The sequence below is a fragment of the Salvelinus sp. IW2-2015 genome, linkage group LG37 (assembly GCF_002910315.2).
Source record: "Salvelinus sp. IW2-2015 linkage group LG37, ASM291031v2, whole genome shotgun sequence".
Classification (NCBI taxonomy): Eukaryota; Metazoa; Chordata; class Actinopteri; order Salmoniformes; family Salmonidae; genus Salvelinus; species Salvelinus sp. IW2-2015.
Window position 1 is genome coordinate 11,422,510 of NC_036876.1, and position 21,069 is coordinate 11,443,578.

At 42.7% G+C, this 21,069-nt stretch overlaps 1 protein-coding gene across 1 annotated transcript; it reads right to left on the reverse strand.

Moving 5' to 3' along the window:
* Positions 1-6,993: 6,993 nt before the first annotated feature.
* trmt44 (tRNA methyltransferase 44 homolog) lies at positions 6,994-21,069 on the reverse strand. The gene is made up of 11 exons (XM_023982300.2): positions 20,639-21,069; positions 20,375-20,492; positions 20,034-20,253; positions 19,817-19,885; positions 19,597-19,704; positions 19,051-19,122; positions 16,303-16,409; positions 15,625-15,808; positions 15,187-15,535; positions 10,370-10,486; positions 6,994-9,774 (listed from the first exon to the last, which is right to left on the reverse strand). The coding sequence occupies exons 1-11, from the start codon at positions 20,973-20,975 to the stop codon at positions 9,524-9,526; spliced, it is 1,932 nt and encodes a 643-aa protein (XP_023838068.1). The 5' UTR covers positions 20,976-21,069; the 3' UTR covers positions 6,994-9,523.

The window sequence follows — 21,069 nt, forward strand, 5'->3', positions numbered from 1 at the left end:
TCGTTGTCGGTGATCAGGCCTACCACTGTTGTCATCGGCAAACTTAATGATGGTGTTGGAGTCTTAATCACATCGGCTGCAGAGAGCGTGATCACACAGTCGTCCGGAACAGCTGGTGTTCCATGTTTCAGTGTTATTTGCCTTGAAGCGAGCATAGAAGTAGTTTAGCTCGTCTGGTAGGCTCATGCCACTGGGCAGCTCTCGGCTGTGCTTCCCTTTGTAGTCTGTAATGGTTTTCAAGCCCTGCCACATCCGACAAGTGTCGGAGCCGGGGTAGTACGATTCGATCTTACCTGCTTAATAAACAAACAGCACGGCTTACAGTAGTGGCTCTCTGTTTTGACATTACTATTTGCCCACCCCTGGTCCACATGTTTGACTTTTCCATATTCGCTGCCAGACACAGCATTCCTGACCAGTTTAAACACTGGCTTGTGTCAGTGTATTTGGAGAGGCCTCCTTGATGAAAGGCAAATACACATTCTGTGTTCAAATACAGTGTATTATGATGATTATTTGTGTGCCTGGCTCACTGAACAACAGGTAGGCAGCACTTTCACAAGGAATCTGGGTGTGACACTGTTACAATGTTATTTAGACGTTATCAAACAGCGATATTTGGGGGCGATTGTGTAAAAAGAGCTGTCTACGTCTCAGTTTGTTAACCACAGATGTGATTCGGATGCCATGGAAACGACGCCCCCAGTCTGGCATCTATGGTAACCCCATTCCCCTTCCTGCATCAAAGCTGTGTATGGCAATATAACACCCACTTTGACAGCTAGGGAACCACATTTTGCTAGCCCAGATATCATTAAGGTATTGTCATGAATGGCTATGTCAGTTGTCATGTGGAGTGACACAATGTCATACAGTGTGACACAATATGTGTATACTGTGTGACAGGGTGTGTATATACTATGACATGAAGTGCATACTGTTTTATGTAAGGGGTGTTTGTTAGTGTTTTCTCTGTGGTCAGCTCACTGTATTGTACAGTACAAGTGACTATTCCTATACTGTTGCCTCTGGCCTGGTAGGATTTGCCTGTGATATGATCTGGGACAAAATGAGATAAGAGACAGAAAAACAGTAGCCTACGGCGCCCAGAATGAGGTCATCGTGCCGTCAGTGTTGTGACAGGGAGAGTCCTCAGGTCTGCAGTAACGCTTCGAAACACACCAACAGCGTCATTGCATTTTGGTACATCAGAATTACATTTATTTCCAATGAAACGCTGCATTTGCCTTGCAGCATTGCGTTACAGAGACAGTTGGAGTGCGTTCGGTGTGGTGCATATATTGGATTTATCGAACGTATGCGTCAAACTGTATGCGTAGACGTCTTGACAGAAATGGTAGCAGAAGGTGATTGTTGAACTTTTGTTGCACACATATCCAGATGATGCTGCGTACTATTTTGCACAACGACGCTGTCGGTGTGTTCGAAGCGTTAGTGGGAGTGTTTGTACAGCGTTTCTATGAGGGTGAACATGCTGTTCCCATCTTTCCCCAGGTCCTCCATTTACAGCCTCGTGGCGGGCAGGCAGGCAGCCAGGCGGGCAGAGAGATGGACAGACAGGCAGACACAGACAGACCAAACAGTTAGGTAGTGGAGTGGCAGAGACAGCCTGAGTTTCTTTGGCACCTTTCCTCTTAGTCACCTCTTTCCATTAAAGCCGTTCCATTAAAAGCCCTGCCAAGGGAATATGTGATGGTCTACCTACTGCTGGAAGGGAACTCCAAGAGGAAGAAAATTAACCAAGCAATATTTTTCACATCTTATAGAGCAGCACCGTCTTCAAAAGCTTTTCTCAACAATAGGCAATCATTTTCAAATTTTGTCTCTTCAAGACACGTCCATCCATAGTCTAAACATAAAGCAATTGAATAGGATGAGAGACAAAATTTTCCTGGAATAGACGATAAGCAGTTGCCCATATTTTTTGAGGGAATATTTCCATGCTGAATGTTTTTTTCATGTAGCAAAGGTTTTCATTTCTGAGTTGAGTTCTCTTTTTTAGCACAAAGTGAAAGTGACAATTAATTATGGAGTTACATTTGCTTCGATTTTTTGCCAAAAATCTATTTGGACAGTTTGGACAAATTAGAACTTCAAAAGAAATATCCCTCACGCCTCATATCCCTCCTAATAGAGCTGTAAACATGTGCAGTGAAGCTAAATGGACGACAGAGAGGGTGCGTCCCAATCGGCACCCTATTCAGTATAAAGTGCACTCCTTTTGAGTAGAGCCCTATGGGCCCTGGTCAAAAGTAGAGCACTATAAAGGGAAAATGGTGCCATTTGGGATACAACCAGTGTCAAAATACAAAACAAGTGTGATCCGGGCTAGTGTTGTGCAAATGGTGGGACTTTCAAAACAAATCAAATCAAACTTTATTTGTCACATGCGCCAAATACAACAGGTGTAGACTTTATCATGAAATGCTTACTTACAAGCCCTTAATCAACAATCAGTTCAAGAAAAAGTTAAGAAAATATTTACCAAATAAACAAAAGTCAAAAATAATAAAAAGTAACACAATAAAATAACAATAACAAGGCTATATACAGGGGGTACCGGTACCGAGTCAATATGCAGGGGTACAGGTTAGTCGAGGTCATTTGTACATGTAGGTAGGGGTAAAGTGACTATGCATAGATAATAAACAGCGCGCGGAAGAATTGTGAAAACAAATGAAGGGGGGGGGGTCAATGTTCAGCAGTCTTATGGCTTGGGGGTAGAAGCTGTTAAGGAGCCTTTTGGTCCTAGACTTGGTGCTTTGGTACCACTTGACATGTGGTAGCAGAGAGAACAGTCTATGACTTGGGTGACTGAAGTCTTTGACAATTATTTGGGCTTTCCTTTGACACCGCCTAGTATATAGGTCCTGGATGGCAGGAAGCTTGGCCCCAGTGATGTACTGGGCCGTACGCACTACCCGTACAGCCACGTCAATGTTAATGGGGGCCTGTTCGGCCAGCCTTTTCCTGTAGTCCACGATCAGCTCCTTTGTCTTGCTCACATTGAGGGAGAGGTTGTTGTCCTGGCACCACACTGCCAGGTCTCTGACCTCCTCCCTATAGGCTGTCTCATCATTGTCGGTAATCAAGGCTACCACTGTTGTGTCATCAGAAAAGTTATTGATGGTGTTGGAGTCGTGTTTGGCCACAGAGTCGTGGGTGAATAGGGAGTACAGGAGGGGACTAAACACACACCCCTGAGGGGCCCCAGTGTTGAGGATCAGCGTGGGAGACGTGTTGTTGCCTACCCTTACCACCTGGGGGCGGGTTAGTGTTGTGCAACTGGTGGGATTTTCTCTTTATTTTGTGGTTGTCTGGATCACAATAATTGTTTGTTTAATTTAGCCTGGGAGAAGAAAGTTGGAAATTATGATGTGTGTGGTTGGGGAACATTTTCCCTTTAGGGCTAATTGTGTTTTTCAGTCCAGCTCTAACGTTTCCTCATAATGCAACATTCATGCATCTGGGTATTCCCTAGATATCCCTACTTCCTCCTCCTTGATATCCGAGCAGTGTTCCTGGTGCTGGTGTTTCATTTGAGCAAACCATCTTGAGGTAGCCTGGGTGCCAGATCTGTTTGTGCTCTTACCAACTCTATTGCTCATTGTCAAGCCAAACATGTTTGTCATGACAATTAGTGAAAATGAATTGGCCTGATAGAACAAACAAACCAGCCTAATCTTGAGGTGTAATTACTCACCAACATTAACACATGGAGAAGAAGTGTGTCTGTACCATACTGTACCAACGACATGATGCAGTCACACTTGACACTTTCAATTCTATACATGGTATATTCTAAACATAGCATAGACACTGGAGCCTGAAGCAGAACTTTGTGATAACAAGAATTAACATAACATGGATTTGAATGGAGGAGTGTCACTCAGCATGACACCCTCTCTCTTTCTCTCTCTCTGTAGAGGTGGTAATCCCTCGGTTTCCAGTGGCAGGTCGTCAGGTATCCGAGCAGAGGAAAGGGCATGGGGGTAGTGGACAGCTCACACAACGTCATCGCGTGGGAACAGGAGTGATAGAGGTGGGGACAGGGGAGAGGTGCACCAGAGATGACAGCTTTCATCCCTCTTATCGCTGTGTGTCAGAGATGTGTGGAGGAAAATAGGGGCAAATTAGAAAGTGGCAAGTAGTCCTTTGTGAGTCATAGGTTATAGTGAGTCTGAAATCCTAGAGCACCAAGAAGGCCTCCTATTATTACCTTTCCCTGTAATAGGGATTGTTGACCGAGTAGTGCCTGATTGAAAATAGCAACCACAATGTCATCAAAGTTGTCATGAGAGTGGTTCATGTTCAAAATATTTTTCTTTTCTTTTGTGCCTGGTCTTTTTCATACTCTGTTAGACTGTTATATACATTGTCCAATCCTTGCTTGATTTTCCTGGTCTGGTGAGTTCCCAGGAATGTTTTCTGGAGCAGATTTTGTTTACATTGCTGACCAGAGTGACATCGGTTTTAAACACAGACTCCAAGATGGATGGGGGCTACACAGACTTCTCCCCGGAGTTGGAGTGTGTCTCATATTGAGTAACCTGTACGCTGAGCCACTGGATCTGGGACACAAGTGGCTGTTTTGGTTAATTGTTCTTGATTGGCTCGTGAAAAGAAACCACAAGGGCTATCTTGTTGCACACTATCTTGTGTTAAACCCTTAGAGTCTGAAGGAGAGTGTCTGGTGGTTTTGTCTGACCATGAAGAAAAGAGAAAAATCCCATTCAAATGAGATCAGTAAGTTGTCGTCCAGCTGTCTATGGTAATGAAATGGCATTGTAGGCTCAGTGACCATTTACACATAATGCTGATGACTTTGCCTGTTTAGCTCGTTAGGGAATAATTATACATTTACTGGGAAATTAAAGAAACAGGCTTTGATATTACTGCACAATTACTAATTATCCCTTCAGGTTGTACATAGTCGGAGTCAAATTAATAAAAAACATTTGCATATATTTAACATATTGTAGGGCCATGTTCAAATTCTTTTGGTTTTTGGAAAGGGGCCTAGTAGACTCTGCATACCCTTCACGAAGACCCACAAGAGGCTGTGTTGTTCTCTGAACCTCCTACTCTATCTCTCGTGCATCTGTGCCACACAAAATGGATGTCCGTGTTTATTTCACTCTAATTCCTAATTAACTAATGACTCATTTACATTTTGTATTTTTATCCTGTTGCTTTGGATCTGACCCTGGATCTCCATTGTGGAGCTAGCCTATAAGCCAATTGAATTACTCATGTCCCATTCGATATTTACTAGGTTTTGCTGCTGTAACATAAGATGTGGCTACTCTCGTTAGGGAGTGGTGGAAGAATGAATTCTATCATTATTTTCCTGGGAAAAAATCTGGAAATTGGAATCAGATAAGTGTTATGGAGGGAATTGATCATTTTATAGTGGTGACAGGCCAACTAAAGTCCTGTCAAGCAACAGTAGACTAAATATTTCATTGATCTTTTAACGATTGGATTTGTCTTTTCTAGAACTTTTTGAGGAAGGTTTATCTGTATGAGTGACAACACACATGCACAATGAAATCTGCCACTCACGAGCCAAACCCGTCATAAAAAAATTCCCCACAACAACACAGCCGTAAATCTTGGGGTCTTTCTGGTGTGTGATGTTTACCGCTCAGTGAACCCGCTCGGTGCCAATGACCTCAGTCTGACCACATGGGTTCGCTGTGCGTTCCACCCGCCTGTCCGGCCCAGCCAGGGAGTGAGCTCAGACCTTCTCCAGCTGGAGAGACTTAAGACTTCCTCCTCCACACACAGCACGCACGCACGCACAAATTATATACAGGGAACAGATACTGTACAAATGTGTATGTCTACGAGAAGACAATTATGTGGGGATGAACAGTGAATCAGTGTATGGAGTTGGGTGAACTTTGAACTTGTCGCTGCATTGAGGAAAAGTTGTGTCTTAAATACCACATGATTTACTATGAACCCTTTTAAAAGACACTGCAGACAAGACCCTTTTCTTCCCTTTTGAGAGAACTTCGTAAACTGAACCCAAAGTTGAACTTTGTTTCTTGCTTGCTACCCACCAAATAAAAGTAATCAAACCCTACAACAGATGTTGACGCGGTTTGACAGTTTATGCCTCTGAACAAGAGACATTTTTGTGTGTCCACAACAGGGCTGGAAATGTTGCATTCAGCCCCATGGCAACACAATGAACAGTGTTTTCAGGATGGTAAAACTAACAATCACCCAAATAAAAACTAGAAAGTCAGGGAACATCTAAAATGTAAAAAATGTCATGCCATGAGGCCCCTATTGATTTTTTTAGAATGTTTGAGTGACTCAAATACAGTAGCATAAGAACACGGCAAAAGCCATTGCAAAATGTGTAGAATTGCAGGAAATGTGCTTTAAAACGGCACATTTTCTCTCAGCCCATGACAAAATGTGTAAACTTGCAGGTAACTAGCTTTAAAACTATTACATTTTCTCTCCACCCCTTGGCAACGTGTGTAGAATTGCAGGAAATTAGCTTTAAAAGAGCAACATTTTGTCTGCAGCCAAGAGGATGATCTCTAAACTGCTTGGCCGGAGAATGCGCCGTTGGCCACGCCCACTACCACATCCCCCCCACACTACCTTTGCCTTCGCTGCCGGAAAAAATCCTGACGAGTATCACATAAGAGAAACAAGGTGAAAGTTGTTTGCTCTCTTTCTGCCAGAGAAAATAACCACTTTTCCCTGACCTACATTTAGACCTCGGTGCTCATTGTTTTCTCTTTCTCTCTACCTCTTTTTCTAATGCTATCATTCTCTCTAATTCTCTCTTCTCGGATGGAGAGTCTCTGGACTTCCTCAAAGCTGCGTGGCAAGATGTCACACACACACACACACACACACGTGGGCTCTGGCCGAATACAGGGCGTTAATTCTTTGCTATTGTTGTAGTTGGCGATGGGGGTCAATGGGTCACAGAGAGAGCAAGAGGGGGATGTATTTTTTTTATTTGACCTTTATTTAACTAGGCAAGTCAGTTAAGAACAAATTATTATTTTCAATGATGGCCTAGGAATAGTGGGTTAACTGCCTTGTTCAGGGGAAGAACGACAGACTTTGACCTTGTCAGCTCGGGGATTCGAGCTTGCAACCTTTCGGTTACTAGTCCAACGCTCTAAACACTAGGCTACTTGCTGCCCCATGCGTGTGTCACTTCCTGGATAATGTCACGCTCATTGCCAGGTGAAATGTGGGGCAGCGGGTCGATTGGCTGTTTGGATCTTAGCAGACGTGGAAACGCAGGCAGGGCTCTTAAAGGATTGATTTCTCCCATGTGCAGGGAGGAAATGAGGAAGGGAGGGATGGATGGAGAAAGAGACACTATGGCTTAGTAGCTTGCTCAGGTCATTAAAGCACACTCGTCGGTGTAGAACTGTAAACAGTCATCGGTCTTGAGTGCTATAAGCTTTCACACATCCACCCCCAGGTCCAATACAATGTCCGTCATGTCTATTGGATTTAGGCCACGAAGCGTAATTCAGCATAACTCCCTCCCTCTGGCTTTCCAGGAAGTTAATTCTCCTGAGAGCTCCTTCACCTACAGGGAGAATGTCAGAGTCAAAGCTTTAACTGTCGATAGAGTTTCTCCATCTTCCTATGCTTAGCTAGAGTGCATCTTTATCAAAATACACAGCCATTGGCCTTCAGTATTGTTCGCGTCGGTCCACGCGGCTCCAGAAAAACTGACCTTAGATCAGGCCCATTAGGGACAACCCATCCTATTCTTAAACTGAATCGTATATCTTCATTACTATTCAGACACAGCCAGAGACCTCAGGCGGTTCGGGGAACAGTCGGCCTGCTAACATAGAACAAACCTCAGAATGTTATGGATTCATCACCTTCAGACCAGGAAGAGTAAATAGGACAAAGCTCAGTTCTGTATGCTATCGATACTATGGCAGGGAAAATAACACAGGGTGGAGGTGGGTTCACAGATATAATAACGTGTCCTCCCATAGGACGGTGTTGGAAAGTCAAGTAGATGCAAAGCCTCTTCACGCTCGTTGTCAGCTTGCAGCGCTGATGCATAATCTCTCACACCCAAAAACAATTTGTCACGGCAAACTGTTTTTTAAGCAAATAATACCTGAGGAATCATCATTGTGATGCAGCCATAGGTACGAGGCGGTAGCCAAACCAAGGATAGCTAAAGTTAAAAAAGAGACTGGCCCTCTGGCTGACATACAAATAAACGAATGTGTTGTATGTTTTAGGACATAACTGACATATAGGTAGATGTCTATGGAAAGAGTGCACTGACAGCCCCCCCGAGACCCCTCTGCAGTAGACCCAGCTCCTGACCCTATGGTGGTCTCTGGGCGGCCCTCTACTGTCTCTATGTGACCTTTGAGCCACGGGGTCACGATCCCAGGTGATAAAGGAACACAGGAGGGAAAACAGGGACACAGAGGGCAACACACAGGACACCCCATGAACACTACGCAACAAATAATTCATGGCCCTGACATTTAGTTTTAAGCCAATATGTCCTTCCGTTTTGGACCTTAAAGCACCTCTGTGTATGTAGTTGAGTAATGAAGGTGTGGTAGTAAGAACAATATGACAGTATTTTTTATATTTGAGATGTTATATTTGAGATCTGCAAAGCAAATAGCAGAGTAGCTCCACTACTAAAAACTAAAATGTACTTATCTAACCAGATTTAGGTCTCAAAATTCCGATATGTGGAATTAATTACAAGCGCAAGTATGTATGTACAGTGGGGTCTGAAATTATTGACACCTGCTGATAAAGATGAGCAATAATGACTGTGGAAAATAAATAATTAAAATACTGAGCTGTATTTTATCCTAAAAAAATGGGAAATTATATTATTTTATACATACAATTGCTCAGAGAAAAAAGGTAGGGGTCAAAATTGAAACCCCAAAAGATTCTTATCAATAAAGTAGTCAAATGTTTATTTTTTGGTCGCATATTCGATTCTTATTTACAATAAAAGTGACTCCAAAATGACACAATACATTATTTAACATTCCTTTCTATTGGCCACAAAATAATCTGAAACACAACCAAAACTAACTGTAAACGCATTCCAACACATTTGTAGAGTCACAAGCTTGATGTAGTCATTGCGTGCAAGGATTATGGGACCAAATACTAAACTTTTGCCTACTTTATTTATAAGAATCTTTAGAGATGTCAATCATTTCAACCCCTACCTTTTGAGAAAATAAAGTATTACTGTTAAACAAAATCTCTTTCCTCATTTTTTTCACTTACAATATAGCTGGGTATTTTAATTATCCTTATCAAGGGTGTCAATAATTTTGGACCGCACTGTATGTATGTATGTATGTATGTATGACTGATAGTCACAGCTATTCTTGTAGCATCATATCACAGCATCAACTCCACATCTAAAAATAAAAATACAAAAAAAACGAGTACAATTGAAATAAAACATTGCAATAATGGTCCAAACTGAACTGAGCGTTCAGTTGGAGTACTTCATTTTCTTGAGTGGTCTGGTGGAAGGTCGGAGATCGTCTGGGCCATGGGCGAAGGCACACTCCTCGGCCTGCAGTGGGCATCCGTGAGGGTGGTGGACGTGGAACCAGCAGGCCCGGGTCTTCAGGGCACCAGACATTAGGTGCTTCCGCTTAGAAACATCCCTGGTACCCTGCAGCCCTCTAGGCCTCTGGGCCTGTACCCGCCAGTCCCGGATGTGGACCATACCACCTTCCACTGAGGGAGAGAAGAGTGGAGGAGAGGGGGGAATTTAGTAAAAAACGTTTTTCTTGCACTGACTAGGTATTTTCCAGGCCTGTAATCAGGTTAAAGAAGCAAGCCTTAAGAGAGATTGCAAAATGCAAATTCCTTCATGCTGAGTGCAAATTCCTTCAAGATGAGAATGGGAATGATTCCATCGACTTTTCCAAGCATTTCATATCTGTATGTGGCATTCCAATAAGCCCTGGATTGCTTCAGTATGATTCATGTATGCAGACCCAGAGCCAATGATATACAGTTCAGCAAACTTAATAGCCATCATGTTAGCACCAAAAGTTCCAAAATAATCAACCTTATCGTGAACATGCAAATAAGAACGCTATTTTCATGTGATGTTTGGTGCCGAAATAGACACAGCAGATCTCCACATAGTATCTACTGTATAGACATCTATGGCAGCATCCCAAACATCCCTACCCTTACCCTTTGGGCCCTGGTCCAAAAGTAGAGCACTATATAGGGAATAGGTGCCATCGCTCTGGTTAGACACACTTGGGGCTCAATCTTCTTTGAGAGGAGTGTGTGGATGCGGAGTTTGTACTGCACGTACCTCTGAAGACCTGGTGGTTGTTCTTGAGCAGGGTCTGCAGACCGCCACATTCTTTCTTCAGGACCTGCAGAGTCTCCTGCTCCAACAACTCAGCCACCTCTCTCACGGACAGCCTTCCTGGAGAGGAGAGAGCCAAGAGTGCAATTTGGAATGAAAAAGGAGAAGAGGAGGGTGGTTAAGGGTTCAATAATGGAGGACTAGGACAAAGGGATGAGAAAGCCATAGGAGGTGATAGTGGTGTGATGAACATTACATTGGCGTTGTAGGAAAAGGACTTGGGTGGGTAGGAGTGACTTTTGGGATGAAACCAAGGCTGAGTTCCAAATGGCACCCAATTCTGTTAATAGTGCACTGCTAAAAAGCAGTACACTACAAAAGGAATAGGGTCCCATTTGGAAAGCAGACAGAGACAAGGGAGTTGTGATAAATTAGAACCTCAGAAAATAACTTATTCTCTCAGACAGTTCGTCTAAGGTGTCAGACCGTCAGAGCTGTGAAGTCAATTAAAATCATAATAACAGAGGACATTTTTGCCAGCACAGTTCCCAGCGGCCATTTTAAAATAAATCCTGAGACATTGTTGTCTGTTATTTCCCACCACCACCATTTCCCCACTGAGGGACATATTAAAATGAACCCATTCCCCATGGGTCTTAGATAATGCATATACATGGCCAAAAAGTCTAGGTGTTTCCACAATATTTGTAATCCGAGATATAAATTCACATTTTAGCTTGCAGCAGAGCAGCTAGCCAATCTTTAAGTTCCATTTCATGGAAATTAAGGTATTTCTGTCTTTGCTTTCCCCTTCTCCATGGATAATTCAATCTGTGTTGACCTTTGGTTGATATAAATGACAATCTTCTCTCTTTGGCATATGGGAGCGCAATTCTACCTTTGGTTCCCTTCCCTCATGCTCCTTGTTATTTTATTTTTGTTACATCATATTATATCAGAACGAGTTGTCGTGGCACCCATTGTAATTTTTCTGCTGTGGCAAAGCCTTACTAACAAATTACAGCGCAAAACTTGCCAATCAATCAAGACCCATCCACTCTTGATTATCAACTTCAAAACAGTTCTGTTGGTTTTGTATACAAAGACATTATACATAAACTACTTAGATTACATAGAGATCATTGTTTTAGTACTGTACCACATTACGTAACAATTCAAGACACTCAAGTTTTGTTTGCAGCTAGGAATAGTATTCCAACGTATGTGTGAACGGAGGGCAGCAAAGAGCAGTCAGAGCAGAGACGCCAGGGGGGCCCAGGGCCTTAATATAAGATTAATACTACGTTTACAGCTGCCCTTAAGAGACTAGAGCCTACAATGCTAATAGAGATTAATGGGATAAGTGGGGCTATTGACAATGTGGATTCAGTTTGGACCTGGACTGGCCTCCCAAACCGTTATTAATGGATTGTCCATAGATAGTGTGTTTGTGTAATGCTGTGGGCTTAAAAAGGTACAGTCAGCAAGGTGACATCGTATTACTGAGTGTATTAAATGGCTCCTAGGTAGATGCTCAGCTAACATAACATTGATTGCGGGTTAGCAAGTATTTATTTAGTGATATTCTATAAGTGGAAAGAGAAATGCTGCATTTAATCCTGTATGCTAAAATAGTGAATACTTAAAGTGGAACTCACAGCGTTTTAGTAACATGAAATCTTTGCAAAATCTTTTCAAATACACCCACTGGAGGAATTAAACCTTTAAAAAAAAAATTGTTCTGACAAGCGAGCAGTTAGATATGGTCATTTTCACGTTTTAATAAATTCATAGAATATTAGGGCATTTGTGAAAATTCTAGAGCAATATAGAGTGGGAAAGCGGCCGTGCGTTTGTCCAATTAATAGGCACTGTAGTAAATATAACCTTAAAAAAACATCTTACTTGTCCAGACCGGAGTCTACGCAGCCTGGTGCATCATAGTCAATCAGAGCTACACACGGGCCTGCCATCATTCACTTTGAACTGAACTGTGTGTTTACAGGCAGTAGCAACAGCGTGACTTTAGATCATTTAAACACATTCGCCAAAGGCCATAAAATACACCTGAATGGATTTCTACAAATATTGAAATACCAAGCGAGTCCTCTTACATTTGGGAACTTCACAATCCTATTGATCAAACAGCCTACCCTTTTCATTGTTCTCTCTCCCTTAGTTGCTTATGCACATTAACAAGACCAACAACTAATGCTAGCCAGAGCGAGATGAGCTAAAATCTAACGAGGGAACATTAGATAAACCCTCTAACTTTTTCAGTTAGTTGGCTGTCAAAATTGAACTGATAAACGATAGGGAATAGTAGCCTGCTCATCCTTCTGCAGCTTGCCCCAACCCACATTTTGACAACTGAATAGGAACTTGCCTGCCAGCCCGCCCAATTTGATTGATGCTAAATACATTTGATTGACAACGAAGAGATATACCAACTATAGATACGTCGTTCAAGTTCAGCGTAGTTAGCTAACAAAGCAATTCACATTTCTTACTAGCTAACCAAATGACACCTGAATCTTTAGCTGTAGCCACCTAAAAACAATATGAGGGGGGAAAGTTGGTCACTCAGCCACTCCTCCCAGCAGCTAGCTAGCTAGCTAACATTAGGCTCCGTGTTTTTAGCTGCTAAATAAATAGCTAGCTACATAAATAGAAACGCTAGCCCAGGGGTGTCAAACTCAATCAGCTCACGGGCCATATTGTAAAAAAAAATACAAAATCAGCAGCCGATTATTTTATTTGAAAAAACATGGGCCTTTATAATGTCCACTTGTGTAACATAGGATGATATATTTAAGCAATAAGGTTCGAGTGGGTGTGATATACTGCCAATATAACACGTCTAAGGGCTGTTCTTATTCATGGCGCAACGCGGAGTGCCTGGCTACAGCCCTCAGCTGTGGTATATTGGCAATATACCACAAACACCCAAGGTGCCTTATTGCTATTATAAACTGGTTAGCAAAATAATTAGAGCAGTAAAAATAAATGTTTTGTCATACATGTGGTATATGGTGTTATAAACTGGGTGGTTCGAGCCCTGAATGCTGATTGGCTGAAAGCCGTGGTATATCAGACCGTATACCATGGGTATGACAAAACACTTATTTTCACTGCTCTAATTACGTTGGTAACCAGTTTATAATAGCAGTAAGGCACCTCGGGGGTTTGTGATATATGGCCAATATACCACAGCTAAGGGTTGTATCCAGGCACTCCCCGTTGAGCTGTGCATAAGAACAGCCCTTAGATGTGTTATGTTGGCCATATACCACACCCCCTCGGCCAAAAGAGATAAATAACATTTGTCCAGCCTTTGCTTGCAGATGTGCATAATATGTTGAAGTTGAATTCACCGATGCGAGTACATCAGGCTATAATTAGTAGATGACTCAACTGTTGACTCATTTATATTCGCTTCTGTGTCCTATTCGGCCCGCAGGCCTTATGTTTGACACATGTGCGCTAACCTATTAGCCACGTTACGACTGACTTGTGATCATTGCCCTTTCTAGTTGGATTGTTTTGACATTTCCAGCCTTAGTTAGTCTTCCATTTTTGTTCAAAATATTGAGTCATGGAAACTGAAACAGCGCATCCCAAATGGGTGGAGGCAGCAAACAACGTACCAGGCCAGCTGTGATTTACAACCTGATACCAATATATTTTGGACTACCAAGAAATGTATTGGTGAATTATATTAATCATGCATTGAACTGCATACATCGACTATGTCAACAATGTCTTATTGTCTGTCATGGAATTTTGAGTCAAATGGTTTTGAAGCATAAACTGGGAATATGATATTTGTTACTGATATTATGATTGTCTGTTTGTTTAATATTTGCAAAGTAGTTAAAACGCTGTCAGTTCCACTTTAATAGTAGCACTTTGCTTTGCCATCTAAAACGGCACATTGAAACTCGGGAGCTAGCCACTGTCCATGCAAGCTGCCCCGGCTTAACCCCCGCTAACCCTCCCTCTTTTCAGAGCAGCGCCATAAAGTAACTGGTAGAAATACCTCAACACAAATACAGACTCATGCATAAAAGATGGGCCAGAGTGCATTATTCATTCAGTCATCTCCATCCTGGATTACAGGCTCTGTCTCTTCCCCTCTTTTTCTCTCCCTCCCTTTTTCATTCCCTCCCTTTTTCACTCTGACTAGACTTCATCTTCTTATCTCATTCATCGTACAGGGGGAGGGGTGTGTGTGTGAGGTGTGTGTGTGTGTGTGTGTGGTGTGTGTGTGTGTGTGTGTGTGTGTGTGTGTGTGTGTGTTGTGTGTGTGTGTGTGTGTGTGTGTGTGTGTGAAGGATGAGGGGAAAGTCCGGAAAAGGTTGATAAAAGAGAGATGGGGACAGTGTGTGAATGTGGTGCCGAATGGCGGAGGATGAAACACTGACAGGGTTCAAAGCAGGGTTGTGCTGCGCCACCAGGGGCTTTCCTATTGGTGCTGAGAGGGAGCGATAGACAGGAAGAGGTAGAGATACAGAAAGAGGTGGGGTGGGTTAAGGGCATGATGGCCCACCAACATTGAGTTCCTGCACACACCCGATCATCCCGAATTTCGCTGAATCAACAATACACCATGTAGTACACAGTACACAAATCCAATACACTCCATAATAGTAATAAATCCAAGATCAGATATGTACTTCATGTTCTGTTTTCCTAAACCTGTTATGACCTCAATTACAGCGCATGTAAATGCAGACTGAGTGAGACTTTATTGTATTTTGAGGGAGAGATTACCTTGTGATTTGATTGACAGTTTAGCTATTAAAGGCCCATTCTCTTACCTCCCGTGTTCCAGCTGCCGGGGACATCCCCACCTTCGTCCTTGGTCAACCCCAGCAGAGAGGTGGCCACACGTAGGACTATACCATCTACAAAGTCCCGGGGAAGGGCGGCACAGTTCCGCACTGTCTCGATCCTCTCTCGGGGCTGGAATCCAGCTCCCCAGTTGGTGCCGTGGATCCTGTCAGTCTCTGAGTGGTCGTGGTGGTGCTCGGCTTCACCCTCGGCGTTTGACTCTCGAACTGTGACCCCGGAGCAGGTCTGACGACCCTGTATATACTTGTCTCTACACTCCTCTGCCTGCGGCTCATCCGACAGCTGGTAGCTCCTCGACTTTCCTACCAGACACACCTGTAAAGCAAGGGGTTAGATTAAAACAACATGAGTGGTTTGCATTAACATGTTAGCGTGTACAAGTGTCATTGTTAGCATTAGCATACCCGCTTTGTGGAGGGGATTCTCAGGCAGTCCTCCTCTGTGTTGAACCCACAGGCTGTGCTGACTTCAGAGATGAAGTCAATGTATTCCTTATACTGGGACTTCTTACAGTGTCTCCGCTGGTACTTCCCATAGAAGTCAAAGAAGCAGCACGGCAGGACAAAATACCGGCAGGAGAAAGATGACCTAAAGTGGGAGGAAAGTGACCGAAATTACACATCAAAACCATGTGGTTTGGTCACAGTTATCAATGTACTTTATAATTGTCTATTCATCCTTAATTCATCCAGGTGAGTTTAAATGAGATATGATGGAACCTCTTTTTTAAGGGAGCCCTAACCACAGATAGCAGGCAGCATAGAGGTGAGAAAATACCACAAGTACAATGGATGTAAGTACAACTGACTCAAAGTGAGGTGAGAAAAATATGAGATTAAGGCAGGAGATGAGGACAATTTCAAATCTATGGAGGTTGTTGGAGCATTCAAACCAGAACAGGAGAGTCAATGCAAAGTTAGAGCCAAGCTCAACATTGCCACCAGGTGGCTGCCGCATCAGACACGACACTTCACACACCTCCATTCCCCCTTCCCAACTCATGAAAAAAACATGATTTCAAATTCAAGAGATCAGTTGCCACTTGAGGCGGCTAAGCCAAATTGTTTCTGCTGATGACTTGCCTGGCCGCTATAACGGGGATCCACGGTGTGAGCTCGTCCGAGTGGTTTCCAATCAGCCAGTCTGTGCCCGGGAATAAGAAGCCATCACTGGGAGTGATTGCCGTTTCCTGGAATAGAAAAAAAGGCCCCCGACCAAAAGCACAACAGGCTTCTTTAGATCAGAGAGAAGTACCGCCGACAGTAATTAGATTTTTTTTCATTAATCATTTTTGAATTACAAATGGCTTATGACACCCCCAGCCGCTTTCTGTCGCGAAATAACAACTCTGTTACCAACTTTTAATATTGAAGGAGGATAATGTTTAATGTGATTGTTATCTCAGCTCATTTAGTGTCTGAGTGGGTATGAAGAAGGGTGGTCTGAAATACAAAGTCGAATGAGGTTACAAATTCAGAAAAATACTTTTCAAAGCAACATTTTGTGCCTCTTCCCATGTATGGACTAGAGAAATAACTGGTTTTATACTCTTTTTTTTTTTTTAAACAACAATAAAAGTAAATAAGTGATTTCAGGCAAAAACTAAGGAACAACTAAGGAAACTAGTTGAAAGGAAAACACAAAAAATTACAACAAGGAAAACCCCTTTCGGTGTTGGAGGCCACTTCCATGTTCTATACACCCATCATATCCCATCACCGACAATAAGGATACCAGAAAGAACCCCGAGCCGTTAGCTAAAAGTACATTGTGTCCCTATGGGAACAACTACCTCGCCTAGCTACTTCCAGCCTGGTCTACACACAGTGAATAATAGATGCAAGGGAACATTCAGCAGCTTGTCTTCTGATGAAACATTGAAGCCGTGAAAAGTACAGCACAGCAGAGCGTGTCTAACAAGGTGTGGGGTTCCCCGCAATCCCATGTGCAATTCCATGTGTATCTATTGTGGTTTAGACTATATGTGATTGTCATTTTACTTCATTTGAAAAGGTGAACGAAATAGTTCATATAATACCTACATATCTTGTGAATTAATCTGGTATTCATAAATATTTCAAATACTGCGGTAGTTTTGTTTGCTTTCAAAAAATGGGAACACAAAATATCCACAAAGCCCTCAAAATTAAGTTGATATGAGTTGCTATGAACCCTTTCCACTCAGAGTCCCTGTAAACGGGTTGAAAATGGTAGATTGTCATTGATTGGAATGCAGTGGATGTACATTAAGTGCAGTAAGTATTCAGACCCTTTACTCAGTACTTTGTTGAAGCACCTTTGGCAGCGATTACAGCATAGAGTCTTCTTGGGTATGACGCTACAAGCTTGGCACACCTGTATTTGGGGAGTTTCTCCCGTTCTTCTCTGCAGGTCCTCTCAAGCTCCGTCAGGTTGGATGGGGAGCGTCTCTGCACAGCTATTTGCAGGTCTCTCCAGATATGTTCGATCGGGTTCAAGTCCGGGCTCTGCCTGGGCCACTCAAGGACATTCAGAGACTTGTCCCGAAGCCACTCCTGCATTGTCTTGGCCGTGTGCTTAGGGTCGTTGTCCTGTTGGAAGGTGAACCTTCGCCCCAGTCTGAGGTCATGAGCGCTCTGGAGCAGGTTTTCATCAAGGATCTCTCTGTACTTTACTCCGTTCATCTTTGCCTCGATCACAGTCCGCTGTAGATATTTTTTAGTACCCTTCCCCAGATCTGTGCCTCGACACAATCCTGTCTCGGAGCTCTACGGACAATTCCTTTGACCTCATGGCTTGGTTTTTGCTCTGACATGCACTGTCAACTGTGGGACTTTATATAGACAGGTGTGTGCCTTTCCAAAAGTCAAGGGGCTTGAGTACTTTCTGAAGGCACTGTATCTACCTCTATCACTCCAGTATCCCTGCACATTGTAAATATGGTATTGGAACTGACCCTGTACACAGCTTCTTACTTTCTTGTGTTCTTCTTATTTCTATTTCTCCTGTGTTTTTGTTCTAACTTATATCATTTTTGTACTACATTGACATTGATTACTGCATTGTTGGGTTTGGAGCTTGCAAGAAAGGCATTTCACTGTACTTGTGCACGTGACATTAAAACAAGGATGACATGTGTTATTCCCTGGGTTGTCCTGAACAGAATGAGCCTGTTTGTCATATTATGAAGAAAATTTGCCGCAGAGCACGGACTTGAATGGACTCATGACTCACCAACAACATAACAATATGTTTGTCTGAAGTACCTTTTGAAACCCAAACATTCTACGTTTGTATTTTATAACTTAGCTAGCCATGTTGGCAAAAGAATAAGCGTTCAAATAATGCCCATCTGACCCACATTGCGATTTATAATGGAACGTTTTTTGGATTACGTAAAACAACAACAGTAATTGTGTGATGGTGGGGACGCAAGGCTGTGTTCCAAACAAAAAAACACATGTGTGCTTACCTCAGTTCCATAATGGCAAAGCAAGGAGAGCAAAAAAAACGACCTTATAGTTGAAAGCTCTTTCCTCGAGTCACAAAAGGTAATTGAAATTCATTAGGAACTGTGCACCGTTTGGAGGTGTGTGGTCACTTAGAGACACCTGTTAGACCTCTCACTCAAACCCTTGTAATCGTTTTTTCTTGCACCTAAAATGTTTATGAATATTCTTATTATGTTACTGAATGTATCCAGAGTATTGTCCAGTGTAATGTTTGGATTCAGTCTTGTGTCAGGTGAACTGTTGTTCTTGTGCAGTATATACACCCCTAAATCAAGTAGTTGAACTAGGCTGAAAGAAAAACACTATCCTAAAACAGAGTTCCACATAGCCCATCCTCACCTCTAGATGTGTTTGGGGGCCGTACATATCCCAGATCTTCCTTTTCCTCACGTCAATGCCCTTTCCAGGGTGCTGAAACACAAGTAGGCATGACGGTCAGTCCTTAATCACTTCATCAAATGAACGTTGGGTATAGTAACACACTTTCCACCTACCCCGTGTGTAATTTCAATTACGGATATCCAGCGTTTTGATTGGACGTTAAATCACATCACTGATTAAATGGAACATTGTCCTGGAATTGGCACAGAGTAATTCTGCGTCCCTAATGGGACCCTATTCCATATATGGTGTACTATGGGCCCTGTTCAAAAGTAGTGCACTATATAGGGAATAAAGTGCTACTTGGGACACGGCCTAAAGCTTGTCATTGATTAAGCATCCAGTGGACATTTGTAAATTAAAGGAGATCTGCTAGAGAGGTCAGTTTTCCACATGGAGTATTTCAGCCCGTAATCCTGGTGTTACTATTCAGTACCAGGGCATATCAGGTTATATTATGTAACTGTGTTCTGGTGAACCTAGTGTAATGTTTATCACACATACCCCTTCATTGCTTAGAATGTGAACCAGGAGACCATTTCCACAACCAAGATCCACAAAGGACTGTTTGACGGTCAGACCCTTCACTGCTCGCTCCTCGCCCCATAGGACCTGTGCATTAATAGACAATGGTGTTATTGTCATTAGAGTTGGCATTTTACTCATATTAGCATTCCGTCAAATACATTGTTGTAGTTACTGTCCATGTACAGAGGAGACCTACCAAAAGATAGGTAGCGATGGCAACATCTTCAAAGACAAACTTCTCTGGATCCGTCACTTCAGGCCATACCTACGCAAAGACAAATATATTAATGCGTCCAGGAACTGTTGTGACAAATCTATACCGTAAAAGACAAGACCTTGACCATGAACTATTAACCATACACTGGCCATGCATTGACCATACCATGACCATATTAATCATACATTGACCATACCTTGACCATCTCCTTGTACTTGTCTTTCAGCTGTTGGTACATGATGCTGTACTTCTCTACAGGCAGGAGAGACAGCGTGCTCTTGAACTCACTGGTCTTACTCTCCGTGGCCCAGCGCACCAGTTTGGGCAGGAGCTCCCCACCAAGCCAGGGCAGTTTGGGGTAGGCCACCCCGTCACTGAACCAGTCATCAGGCCGCATGAGATGTAACTCTAGTGTCCTGGAGATTAGATTTACAGAGCAAACCAATGCAGACACTATCCAATGCGTCCATGCTTTACTGGATCAACGGAAGGATGGGTGAAGAAGCAGACACTGAGGTTAAACATGGAAACACTCACCATTCATCACTCTTCTCAGCCAGGAGATGTATCTGATAGATGTTGTTCTTCCGTAAAGAGGCAGTCCCTTCCTCACTCTCTTCAACTGGTAAGAAGCTTACTCTTTGAGTGTTAAAGTCTGAAAATGTTGAGTAAAAAATAACACACAGGACACTTTCACACATCAGACTGTATTCAAATACCTGTGTTGCGTACATGTTGTAAAGTCAGCCAGAACTCAATGATAAGCAGCTTAAACATCAGCTGAATGTCATTAACGCTTACCTTTGAGTATAATATCTTTATGTACAGTTGTGCCATAACAGTTTACTTTAGGAATGAATGTCCTCACACAAAAAGACCACAGTCTCTCCTTGTCATGTTCGAGTTCAACGCCACTATTCAAGAAAGTAAGAACATCCTTGGACTCTGAAGTATCACTTCCATGAGTTAGCAGAATGTTTACAAGTTCTTCAAAGCCAACATTCTTACTCTGTGTCTCTTTGACTCCACAAAGACGTTTGTTCACAACGTGTGGTTTCTTTATCCAAACATCAATGGCAGACCAAAATCCTCCCGTATTAGATTTGTCTGTAAATGTTATCGCAAAGAGTTTCGGCATAGTTTAGAAAATAGTAACTTGCATGCCACAACAGGATAACAAAATGCAAACGTGTGTTTACCAAAATTACTTCCGGGAACTTTTACGTTCAATG